Genomic DNA, 13,966 nt, shown 5'->3' on the forward strand with positions numbered 1-13,966 from the left:
GCTTGTTTTTTGCGGGACGGGTTGTAGTTTGTATCGGTACAATTTTGGCGTAAATGCGACTTTTTGATTACTTTTTATTGTATATTTTGGGAGGGGTGGTGACCAAAAAATAGTGATTCTCGCTTTGTTTTTCATTTATTTTTTTTGCGGTGTTCACCGTGCGGCAAAAATAATATTATAGTTTTATAATTGGGGTCGTTAAGAACGCGGTGATACCAAATATGTGTACTTTTTTTTACGTGTTCATTTTTTTTTCCTATAATAAAAGACTTATTATAGGAAAAAAAGCAGTTCTTGTTTATATCACCTATAACTTTTATTTTTACACTTTTTTTTAAACATTTTTTATTCTTTTTTTTACTTTTTTCACTTGTCCCACTAGGGGACACTTAGACTTGCAGCTCTGATCGCTGCTGGAATACATTACACTAAACACGTAGTGTAATGTATTCCAACTGTCATTGTAACGTGACAGTCACACTGACCACTGACAGGAGGCCTACGACGACCAGTCTCCGGCTGGTCCTCATAGGCTTCTGTACATGGCAACCCGGAAGCCATTGTCTGGCGTCCGATTGCCATGGGTATGATCGCCAACCCCCGTGATTTCACATGGGGGCTGCCGATCGGCGCTAAACACCTTAATTGTGGCATTCAAAACGAATGCCGCAATTAAGGGGTTAACTGCCGAAATCAGCGGCGATAGGCCACTGATCGGCAACGGGGAATGCAGGGCAGACACCCTGAACAGTTAACCGCCGCTGCGGTGTAGCGCCACGTGGCGGTTAACTGTTAAAGCACAGACGTAACTGCAGGTCAAGGTGCACGAACTTACTGCACACATTGACGTGCAGTTACGTCAAGGTGCGGGAAGGGGTTAATAAGAAAGTACACCCCTATTCAGGATTAAAGAATAAGTTGTTTACCTTGTAGATAAAGCAGCGGACACACTTAGAAGATGACAAAAATGGTTAATGTGAAATTTCATATCATGTTTTTCCTCAAAATCGTTGCAGTTTAATATTCTTAGAAAATGTGTGGTTTGTTGTGGTCACTTAAATGGCTTCACGATAATAGGAGACACGGGAAAGAAGAAAATGACCACATAAAAGTACATAAAATATACTATATGTATAGAAAATAACTGCACAAAATATACCAATATTAAAACAAGAAGAAAGAAGAAGAAAAATGTTAAGATAAAATGTTAGTTATAAGTTTCCTGTTCTCATAATGAAGCTGCACAGACGACAATGTTCAATGTAAAAAGGTAAAATCCAGTCTCTTGTTTTCGGCTTTTTATACACTGGAAGATTAAGCCCTAAAGAAATCTGCTGCGCTCCGTCTTAATCTCTAGGGCGATATACACAAGACATTATTAAACAAAAATGATCAGGAATAATTGTTTAATACTTTAATTTATCTTAAATTTCTACATTTAGCTTGTCCTGTATAAATATTTCAATGTTTATTCCATTTTCTTTTCTCATTTTGGTAATGCTTATAAATAGAGATGAGCGAACTTATGAAAAGTTCGGTTCGGCTAGTTCGTCGAATTTCACGAAAAAGTTAGATTCGGACCGAACTAGTTCTGACCGAACCTGTAATTTCTGTGCGCCGAGCATGGTACTGTCCAGGGTGCTGATAGAGTTAATGGGCTGCACTAACTCTTTCAGCAACCTTGACAGTACATGCTCGGCGCGAGGAAAATACAATTTTAATGTAATAAAAATAAAATAAAAAATACGTTCGTACTTACATTCCTCCTGTTCGGTCTCCACCGATGACGTTTCATCCATGTCACCGCTGCTGCCAATCACAGGCTGTAGTGGCGGTCACGCACGTCAGGATGACTTCAGAAGGCCGGCCTCCAGGGATGACGCTTCATCCCACGTGACCGCCTCTGCAGCCAATCACAGGCTGCAGCGGCCTCTGCAGCCAATCACACGCTCCTCTCCTGAAATACTCTGTGCTGCACTGCCTTAAACTCTGTGGACAGGTCAGGATCCTGTTTCTTTTAAATGCTGCTGGGGAACCCGCTCGATCCACTATATAAGGCTGCGCTACAGTGCAGCATTTAAAAGAAACAGGATCCTGACCTGTCCACAGAGTTTAAGGCAGCACAGAGTATTTCAGGAGATGAGCGTGCAGATTCAGTGCTGCTGTGAACTCTGCTCTTACCATTACGTAGCTCTCAGTCTGTTACCTCTCCTCCACTTCTGTCCTCAATAACACCTTCACATGATTGGCAAGTCACCACGTAATGGTAAGAGCAGAGTTCACAGCAGCACAGAGTATTTCAGGAGATGAGCGTGCGGATCTTGTGCGGGGTGGTGACTTGCCAATCATGTGAAGGTGTTATTGAGGACAGGAGTGGAGGAGAGGTAACAGACTGAGCTACGTAATGGAAGAGCAGAGTTCACAGCAGCACAGAGTATTTCAGGAGAGGAGCGTGCAGATTCTGTGCTGCTGTGAACTCTGCTCTTACCATTACGTAGCTCTCAGTCTGTTACCTCTCCTCCACTCCTGTCCTCAATAACACCTTCACATAATAAGCTCTTTTTTTCGGACTGCATTGTGGACAAAATTGTTGAGCAAACAAATCTCTGTGCTCAATAATTTATCGCTGTCAACCCCGGTAGTTTTTATGCCAGGCCATACAGGTGCGATGATCCCTTACACCCAGGTCTCTGAATGCCCCATAGGCCCAACCAGCGTAGGAGAGGTGGTCAGACCGGGCCAACCGATGGAGGTTCCCACCCGTTTGTAAATCTCTGTATTTTTTTTTCGTTTTTTTGAGTTAACTATCCCAGGCCTTTATTTTTGCACCATCTAAAGTTGACTAAAAAAAAACAACAAAAAAAAAAAAAATATACAGAGATTTACATACGGGTGAGAAGCTCCATCGGTTTGCCCGGTCTGACCAACCTCTCCTAGGCTGGTTGGGCCTATGGGGCATTCAGAGACCTGCGTGGAAGGGATCATCGCACCTGTATGGCCTGGCATAAAAACTACCGTAGTTGACAGCAATAAATTATTGAGCGCAGAGATTTGTTTGCTCAACAATTTTACGTTTGTTTGGGTGCCATGATTTTTTAGGGTGTAGGTAAGAGTGTCAAAGGCTACTAGTATTTTATACCCCAACGCCAAATCAGGTCAATTTATGCTAAATTCCACAGGTGGACCACCGAAGATGCAGCAGAGATTGTAAAAATTTGGGTCCTTGTATTTACCACATCCCGATGTTCCGCATGACCACGTCCAGGACATGCATTGAAGCAAACCTGAGGTTCCTACATCATAGTGATAATGCGCATTGTCCACCACTTGATGACCAGTTGTTTCAAATTAGGCTACTCAGACCATTTCAGTGCCAAGCTTTCCCAGGGTTACATCCCCAAGAAGTGTATTTCCAATAATGATCCCAGGACATTTTAAGACGAGGCTTCAGTTCTACCAGTGTCTGCCAAGTAATAAGGCCAGGTATGGCGTAAAGACATAGAAGATATACATCAGAGTACACCCACAGGTTTAGGATTTGCGAAGGGACAGACACCAGAATTAACCCACGAAAGAGCCCCTCTACACCTGAGAGGTGGTGATGAAGGCCCTAATATTTGGCAACTAGTTAGGGGGAGGCCCTGAAAGTGAGGGCACACGCCTTGTACTAAGGAAACACCTTCTAAGCGAAGTCCCCTCCATTAAAAAGAAGGGAAGAACTCAAAAAAGGTGCAAAGTGTGTTACAAGAGGGTGATAGGAAAGGACATGTGAAACCTGCCCACACAACCTGCCCTGTGCATAAAGGATGGTTTCAAAACAAAACGTCTCATGAATTTACATTTTTTTTATTTATTGGAACCTTCTTATTATTTCCCTGATGTACTCCACACATTGTGCATACAGTATGTCCCCAAAGCCACATGCTGCTCCTTCCCTTCAGAGCCTTGCCATTTGCCCAGGCAGGTGATTACAGCTATGTGTATGGTATTGCCCTACTCACGAGAACCCGTATAATAATTTGTGGAGTAGGTGTCTCCGGTGACAAAAGATGAGCACAACATATCAGTCACTGAAATGGCATAAATATAGAAAAATGAAAATTTTCACCATCCAAGTGTCAAGCCTACCAAAAAAGGTAAATTAACACAAAATGTTGATGAAAATTTACAAACATTTATTAATTACTTAAAATTACAAACAGATAAAAGGCAAATTGTACAATGCATGAAATAGGCGTCTGACAGTGCAAAGAGCATATACACAAAAGGTTAGGCAATGATGAGATGAGAAATTACAAACAGATACAATGATGTGTCAAAATCTCATCTGGCATATATCAAAAGGGGCAAAAGTCCATATACACTACCGTTCAAAAGTTTAGGGTCACTTAGAAATGTCCTTATTTTTGCAAGAAAAGCACAGTTTTTTTCAATGAAGATAACATTAAATTAATCAGAAATACACTCTATACATTGTTAATGTGCTAAATGACTATTCTAGCTGCAAACGTCTGGTTTTTAATGCAATATCTACATAGGTGTATAGACGCCCATTTCCAGCAACCATCACTCTAGTGTTCTAATGGTACATTGTGTTTGCTAACTGTGTTAGAAGGCTAATGGATGATTAGAAAACACTTGAAAACCCTTGTGCAATTATGTTAGCACCGTTGTAAACAGTTTTGCTGTTTAGAGGAGCTATAAAACTGACCTTCCTTTGAGCTAGTTGAGAATCTGGAGCATTACGTTTGTGGGTTCGATTAAACTCTCCAAATGGCTAGAAAAAGAGAGCTTTCATGTGAAACTCGACAGTCTATTCTTGTTCTTAGAAATGAAGGCTATTGCATGCGAGAAATTGCCAAGAAACTGAAGATTTACTACAACGGTGTGTACTACCCCCTTCAGAGGACAGCAGAAACAGGCTATAACCAGAGTAGAAAGAGAAGTGGGAGGCCCCGCTGCACAACTGAGCAACAAGACAAGTACATTAGTGTCTCTAGTTTGAGAAATAGACGCCTCACAGGTCCTCAACTGGTAGCTTCATTAAATAGTACCCGCAAAACGCCAGTGTCAACGTCTACAGTGAAGAGGCGACTCCGGGATGCTGGCCTTCCGGGCAGAGTGGCAAAGAAAAAGCCATATCTGAGACTGGCTAATAAAAGGAAAAGATTAATATGGGCAAAAGCACACAGACATTGGACAGAGGAAGATTGGAAAAAAAGTGTTATGGACAGACGAATCGAAGTTTGAGGTGTTTGCATCACACAGAAGAACATTTGTGAGACGCAGAGCAACTGAAAAGATGCTGGAAGAGTGCCTGACGCCAACTGTCAAGCATGGTGGAGGTAATGTGATGGTCTGGGGTTGCTTTGGTGCTGGTAAAGTGGGAGATTTGTACAAGGTAAAAGGGATTTTGAATAAGGAAGGCTATCACTCCATTTTGCAACACCATGCCATACCCTGTGGACAGCGCTTGATTGGAGCCAATTTCATCCTACAACAGGACAATGACCCAAAGCACACCTCCAAATTATGCAAGAACTATTTAGGGAAGAAGCAGGCAGCTGGTATTCTATCTGTAATGGAGTGGCCAGCACAGTCACCAGATCTCAACCCCATAGAGCTGTTGTGGGAGCAGCTTGACCGTATAGTACGCAAGAAGTGCCCATCAAGCCAATCCAACTTGTGGGAGGGGCTTCTGGAAGCATGGGGTAAAATTTCTCCCGATTACCTCAGCAAATTAACAGCTAGAATGCCAAAGGTCTGCAATGCTGTAATTACTGCAAATGGAGCATTCTTTGACGAAAGCAAAGTTTGAAGGAGAAAATTATTATTTGAAATAAAAATCATTATTTCTAACCTTGTCAATGTCTTGACTATATTTTCTAGTCATTTTGCAACTCATTTGATAAATATAAGTGTGAGTTTTCATGGAAAACACAAAATTGTCTGGGTGACCCCAAACTTTTGAACGGCAGTGTATATACAAAAAGTTTTACATTGATGTAAAAACCATCAATATGAAATTGTAATCTGTCAGGGTACATACAAATGTCAGAGGGCAAGTGCCCATATATACAAAGAGACCATGGGATAAATAGTAGTCAATTACAAGCAGGGTCGGACTGGGACTTAAAATCAGCCCTGCCATTTTTAAGCACACAGACCCCCTGCAGGCCATACGCAGCCACCAGTGTTGGGCTGTAGTACATGGGACCACCTTTCATCTATACAAGACATGGGGAGATTTATTAAAACAGGTGTAAATGAAAAGAGAAATAGTTCTTGATAGCCCCAACTCCAACAAATCCACTGCTTTTCCACAAGAATAATGTACATTCTCGTTATTCTAGAGGATTTTTTTGTATATAGTGCCCCACATATAGCGCCCCCCAACTAGATGGTGCCCCACATATAGCCCTCCTGTATATGGTGTCCCACATATGGCCCCCCTGTTGATGGTGCCTCACATATAGCCTCTCCTGTATATTGTGGCCCTCATATACTGTAGCTCCCCTCTATATAGTGCCCCACATATAGCTCTCCCCCCCCCCCCGTAGATAATGCCGCTCAGTGGAAAAAAAAGACCAAAAAAAACACAACTTTACATACTCACCTCGATCCCGTTCCCACGTCATCCTATGTCAATGCAGGCCTGCTCTTTTCTGAGCAGGTCTGTTGTGGCTGAACGACGGTGCTGATTGGCAGGGCAGAATAAATTGCCCCGTCAATCAGGGCCTTTCAACAACAGAAGCGGTGCGATTACGTCATCGCGCCGCTAGCATCGTTGAAAGGCGCTGATTGGCGGAGCAAGTCTTTCTGCCCAGCCAATGAGTGTCATTGTAAGGCAGGTACAATTAGTGCATGAGGGGCCCCCCAGATCTTGATTGGCATCCCCTGACTGTTCCACATTACTACCAGCCTTCTCCTTTGCCTTGTACTCCCCTGGCATGTGCGGTGCAGTGATGAAGCCGAACAGAGTACAACTCGCTGAACGGTGCGTGTTCATGGAGTACAAGGCAATGGTGCATTCAAGAAACTTGGAGGAGACTTGTAGTGATGTATAACAGCCAAGGGAGATGTCAACCAAGCATGGAAATGTGGGTTTGCAGTTAGGACTGTGTGACTCTACAGGATAGCGGCACCGACCCATGACCCTTTATATAGTAATTAAGATATAGCGTGCGCTATTTTAAAAGTTGATTTTAAAGATTTTGCTGCATCTGAAACAAACATACAGGGGAACGTTTGGAAATATTGTCAGGTCATGTATTACCACATGGTGGTGGTTCAAGGGGATAAAACTACCAGACAGGTTCTGATTGAACATACAATGAATTGCAACAATGCCATCTGCTCTACACCAGAACCAAGCTTATTACATATATACAACATCAGAACCAAGCTCAGTACATATATATATACAGCACCAGAACCAAGCTCAGTACATATATACAGTACCAGAACAAAGCTCAGTACATAGATACAACACAATAACCAAGCTCATACATATATACAGCACCAGGACCAAGCTCAGTACAAATACATTTCAGTACAGAGATCATTTGCAAGAGTCAGGTTAGCAGCTTCCAGTATGACCTGAACAATGCTAATGATATACTGGGAGTTGCTTATACCCCAACAAATAGTACCCTCCATCATCTGTACAGATCATACAGTAATAATTAGGCTTCATTCAGAACTGCGTCGGGGCTCCGTTCATGGCTTCCATCTGATCTTTCCGTCAGGGGAACCCACGAATGGAAACCAAACAGAAACCATAGCTTTCCGTTACCATTACCATTTCAATGATTTCAATGGTAACGCTTCCATTGCTAATGTTTTCCGTTTGTCTCTGTTTCGTAATGTTTCCGGGTTTTTTTGCGGAATCAATAGAGTAGTCGACTGTATCCACCTGTAATCTATCACATTTAAGTAACTTAGATGTGATCTATTATAGATGGATCCTGCGTGTCAGAGACAAACAGGACACGCTGTCACTGACGTAGCAAAAAAGAAAAAAATAACTATTGAACATATCGTTGACATTAATACAGGTGCTATTTAAATGAGCTGTCAATTAGATGCATGCATCCAAAATTATGTTTAAGCATTATATCATGACAACATATAATTCCGGGGAGATAGTTATCCCATAACACCCAAATATAATTGGAAAGGCCAGAAATTAAAGGCTTTGTGCAAGGATATAACAAGACAAATTTTCCTACCTAAAATTCGGCAACATACAACTAATATCATGCATTAGCAAGAGAAACACAATAAGACACTCCCAAGGTATGTTTGAGAACAGTCCCACGCACCTGACTTGTTCAGGATTCAGCGAAAGAAACAGCTGCTCTCTATACAGGATACAGAGCAGCTGTATCTCAAAAAGTAAAAACATTTTTTTAATAAAAACTAATTCTAAAGTTGCACAAAACACACTGACTGACATTTTATAAAATAAATAAAAGCCACTTCAAAGGGGTACACAGCCTTTAATGCAAAAATTCAGATCTTTACTAACAACCATCATCCAGTACAACATGCAGCACATGAAGTTTACCAAAAGTTGGTGCGGTTTTGTTATGGTTTGCAAAAAAACTGCATGAACAATCATTTGTATGTTGTGTAAATACACACAGGGCATCGCAGGGAATTCTGGCTTAAAAACCGCAGCAAATTGTGGTGCAGTTTTTTGGCCAGGAACCGCTGCGGAATACTGAGCAGAAAAAATGGATACTTAGCATGGCGACGCTTCCCTCCTACATCCTGCAGCCCTGGGATGATGTTTCACCCAATGTGACCGCTGCAGCCTGCGATTGGCTACAGCAGTCACATGTATGAAACGTCATCCCAGGACTGCATACATACATCCCAGGGTTTACAAACATACAAACAGAGTGTCATAATGATGGCGGCTGCATGAAAATCATGCAGCCGCGCATCATATTGTGATGACACATGGAGCTGTTAACTGCCTTTTGCGCACGCAAAACGCACAAGCTCGTGGAAATCCAGCCTAGGTCGATTTCATCAGTCCCGCGGTTCGTGGTTTGTTGTGAAATGCTCTGGGACAGCATTGTTGAAAATGATTATTTATACCTATCAATCGTAAATTACGCGCTCTGTGCGTAAAACAGGAGCAGCTAAAGAGGCTTTTGTGGGCCTAGAATGCGACACAGACCCTTGACATTTTTTAGGGTAGGTCATAGTGTCAACTGCTACAGGTGTGAGAAGTTTGATGGCTTTGTGGCGGTTCGCTTTTAAGACATTATTTTTTCATTAGAACTAAATTATAAACGTGCGTAAAAATAGCCGTCGCTCACAAGGCTTTTGTGGGACAAGCGCGCGTCACAGAACCTTGAATTTTTTTTAGGATAGGTCAGAGTGTCAAGGGCTACATTTGTAACAAATATTAGGTATATTCAACAGCTCGTTTTTAAGATATTATTTTTAAAATAAAAATAAATTGAAGCCGTGTGTAGAAACAGGCGTCGCTAACAAGGAGTTTCTTCGCTAACCGCGCGACGTATCATCACGAGTCTTGGCGAACATACTCAGGAGATGGTGACGTATAATAGTTTTGGGGCTCGTAACTCCACATTGAGCGGTTACGGAAATAGTTTGGTAAAACCGTCAATATTAAGCTCTAAATAAGGAAATTCCGCCATGTTTATGGGGCAAAAGAGGAGTCCCCTTTTAGAAAGACGACGAAGTCAGGTGTTGTATTGTTCAGGCTTTGCAAGGCAAACAAATGGACACCTAGCTCGGGTCCATCGGGTCACGGTTCAGTTTTCGACTCTGTCAAAGTTTTCGACTACGCGTTTTTGTTAGGCGTAAACTGAGCACGCCACCGCCACGAAACTGTACATATTTTTTGGTGAGACCTTTACTGGTAAACTTCCAGAGTCAAAAACGACGCTGGTCGCTTCCTTGAAGATTTCATTTTTTACTTTGCACCACCGGTGGTGATGGCGAAAGTCACTAACGGACCGTGTCCGTCCATACAAAACTTTCCAATCGCTATTGAACGCGGCTTTTAAGGGGTTAATCAGCGGGGACACAGTGATCGGTCCCCGCTGTAGGAGCTGCGGCAACTGCTGTACGAGACAGCAGCAGTCACAGCTCCTGTATGTCGGGAAAACGACTGAAATGGCCGTTACTCCCGTGACGTACCATTAGGTCATGGAGCGGGAACGATACAGCTACCATGACCTAATAGTACGTCCAGGAGCGGGAAGGGGTTAAACTCTGTACACACTGATACATGACTGATGAGGTACACTCACAGCAGTGTTTTGAGCCCCCACAGGAAACTTGTACATTCGGTGCTATGTGTGCTCAGGGGCTTTAAATAGCTTTCTCATGTGATTATACCATGTCAAATCTGTTTTCAGATGTATCTGTGAAATAAGACAGTGAAATTGATATTGCACTTATTTTATATTCATCGGCGGTGTTTCACCAAATACCAATCTAAACATGTGTGAAAACAAGTTGTGCTGATGAGGCTTTTGTAGGAGAAGCGCGCGTCGCAGAACCTTGAATTTTTTTAGGATAGGTCAGAGTGTCAAGGGCTACATGTGTAATAAATATAAGGGATATTCAATGGTTAGTTTTTGAGATATTAATTTTTTTATTAAAACAAAATAAGGGAATTCCACCATATTATTGGGCAAAAGAGGGGTACCTTTTAGAAAAGACGACCGAGTCAGGTGTCGTATTGTTCGGCTCTGCGAGGTGAACGAATTTACGCCTAGCTCGCGTCCATCGGACCCACGGTTCAGTTTCAAATCTATTTTCAGATTAAATAAATAATTTAAATTCCGCACCGCAGGTCATTTTATTAACGTTTATGCTGCATTTTTTTCCACAGCGCGGGCATGAGATTTTCTGAATCTCATCCACTTTGCTGCTACTGTAAATGCTGCAGAATTTCCACACAGAGTTTTGTTGTGGAAATTCCGCCACGTTTACTCTACGTGGGAACCCGGCCTAAGGATCGGCACAGATGTCAACACTTAGGGTATGTGCACACGGTAGCAGGCTTTTACGTCTGAAAGGACAGACTGTTTTCAGGAGAAAACAGCTGCCTCGTTTCGGACGTAAATGCTCCTCCTCGCATTTTGCGAGGCTTCTCTGACAGCCGTAAATTTTGAGCTGTGCTTCATTGACTTCAATGAAGAACGGCTCAAATTACGTCTGAAAGAAGTGCCCTGCACTTCTTTTGACGAGGCTGTATTTTTACGTGTCGTCGTTTGACAGCTGTCAAACGACGAGGCGTAAATGACAGGTTGTCTGCACAGTATGTCGGCAAACCCATTCAACGCATTGTCGTTCATTGCGCACAGGGCAGATCATCAACAAGGGCAGCACATTGGCTCAGTGGTTATCACTGGTACTGTGCAGCTCGGGTTTGAATCTTACTAAAGACAACATCTGCATGGAGTTTGTATGTTATCATTGCATTTGCATCTGTTTCCTCCGGTACCTCTGGTTTCCTCCTACACTCCATCAACATACTGAAAGGTTATGAAGACAAGAGAATATACAAAAAGTAGAAAAAAATCTTAATTGAGTTATATAATAAAAGACAATAGATAAAATAAGGAATCCATATTTTATCTATTGTCTTTTATTATGTAACTCAATAAAGATTTTTTTCTACTTTTTGTATATTATCTTGTCTTCGTAGCATCTGTCTCCTATAGGTTATATTTATCTTTGATGCTTTTTGGGTCTACACCCTAGGATCAGCCCATATAGTCTACATATACTGATTATTGAATCATATGTTTGGGCTATTAGATCCATGCTGTATTTTTGGTTAGGATACTGAAAGTTTAATTGTCTTGTGATGAAACCGGCCTTCTTGTGTCTATGAGATAGTAAAATAAGCTTCTGAGCTCCACTGGGGACAGGGACTAATGTGAATAGTTACATTCTGCGAACAGTTTTGTGGAAAATGTTGGTGCTGTCTAAGAAATTGGAAATGCATTTGTGAACAAACCCATAAGAAATAGACCTTACTGGCAAAGTCACTTCCAAATGAGGTTGTCTTCTGCTGGACCTGTGGGGCCTTATTACTGTTTCTGAGCCTGGTCCCACCGGAGGATGCTCTGATACACTGATAGAACAGTCCAACCCTGTCTTCAGGTACAACCTCAGTGATGTAGAAGTTATTCTAGATGATTTACCAGATCACACGCTTATGAATAGTTTCTTGTATGGCTTTTCTGATGTCTTCATTTCTCAGACTGTATATTATAGGGTTAACCAAAGAAGTAAACACAGTGTAGAGCAGGGATAGGATTTTACTCATGGCGACTGTTAGACCTTTTGTTGGGACAACATAAACACTGAATATAGTCCAGTAGAATATGGAGACCACAGTGAGGTGGGTGCTACAGGTGGAGAAGACTTTCTGTCTACCGGTGCTGGATGGAATCCTTAAGATTGCTAAAATAATATAAATATAAGATATTACAATGATTGTGGTTGGAATTATTACATTGGGAATTCCGAGTAAATACATCTCTAAATGAACAACAAAGGCATCAGAACAGGCGAGTTCTAGTAAGGGGACAAGGTCACAGAATAAGTGATCAATGATATTTGGTCCACAAAAGTTTAGTTTTGCTGTTTTTAGGACATTAATCAAAATAAGGGAAAATCCAAACACCCAGCAAGTGGCTGCCAATATCAGACAATGTCCACTTGTCATGATAGTGGTGTAACGGAGGGGGTTACAGATGGCCACATATCTGTCATAGGACATCACTGTGAGGAGAAGACATTCAAATGATTCTGAGGCGCTGAAGAAATACAACTGAGTCATACAGTCAGTAAATGTAATGGTCCCCCCGTTATTCAGTAGAATGGGGAGCATTTCGGGGACAATATCTGAGGTCAAAAAGATGTCGCTGATGGACAGTTGTGAGATGAAGAAATATATTGGAGTGTGGAGGTTCTTGCTAATGGACACCAGGGTGATGATCAGGAGGTTCCCACATATTATCAGGCAATAAACCACAAGGAACAGACAGAATAGTAATAGTCTTGGACCTTGACTGACTTGAAATCCTCTGAGGAAAAACATTGTGACCTCCATCTTGCTCTCCAGCATCCAGACCAAGAAAGTCATTATATCTGTGTTAAAGTGTAAAAAGAAATGACATCATAAGTCACACGACTTTGAGTGGCCTCAATATATAACCCATAGAAGGCGTTATAACACATATTGCATAATATAGGCTGCGTATTTCTACACATTCTGTGACCTTTTACTTCAATAAAGAAGATTTTCAGCTAAAATATTAACCCCTTAAGGACACAGCCTGTTTTGGCCTTCAGGACACAGCCAATTTTTTCAAATCTGACATGTTTCACTTTATGTGGTAATAACTTCGGAATGCTTTTACCTATCCAAGCGATTCTGAGATTGTTTTCTCGTGACACATTGTACTTTATGTTACTGGCAAAATTTGCTCGATCCATTAAGTATTTAATTGTGAAAAACACCAAAATGTAGCGAAAAATTGCAAAAATTTGCATTTTTCTAAATTTATATGTATCTGCTTGTAAGACAGATAGTAATACCACACAAAATTGTTGCTAATTAACATCACCCATATGTCTACTTTAGATTGGCATGGTTTTTAGAACATCCGTTTATTTTTCTATGACATCACAAGGCTTAGAACTTTAGCAGCAATTTCTCACATTTTCAAGAAAATTTCAAAAGGCTATTTTTACAGGGACCAGTTCAGATGTGAAGTGGATTTTAGGGCCTTATATATTTTAGAAACCCTTGATAAGTCACCCCATTTTAAAAACTTCACCCCTCAAAGTATTCAAAACAGCATTTAGAAAGTTTCTTAACCCTTTAGATGTTTCACAAGAATTAAGGCAAAGTAGATGTGAAATTTTCAAATGTCTTTTTTTTTTTTTTGCAGAAATT

The 13,966-nt window shown here is 41.4% G+C and overlaps 1 protein-coding gene across 1 annotated transcript; it reads right to left on the reverse strand.

The window, feature by feature from the left end:
- Window positions 1-12,199: 12,199 nt before the first annotated feature.
- Window positions 12,200-13,150, reverse strand: LOC142750709 (olfactory receptor 11L1-like). The gene has a single exon (XM_075859696.1). The coding sequence runs from the start codon at window positions 13,148-13,150 to the stop codon at window positions 12,200-12,202; it is 951 nt and encodes a 316-aa protein (XP_075715811.1).
- Between the last annotated feature and the right edge of the window lie 816 nt (window positions 13,151-13,966).

This window comes from Rhinoderma darwinii, chromosome 3 (genome assembly GCF_050947455.1).
Source record: "Rhinoderma darwinii isolate aRhiDar2 chromosome 3, aRhiDar2.hap1, whole genome shotgun sequence".
NCBI classification, from domain to species: domain Eukaryota; kingdom Metazoa; phylum Chordata; class Amphibia; order Anura; family Rhinodermatidae; genus Rhinoderma; species Rhinoderma darwinii.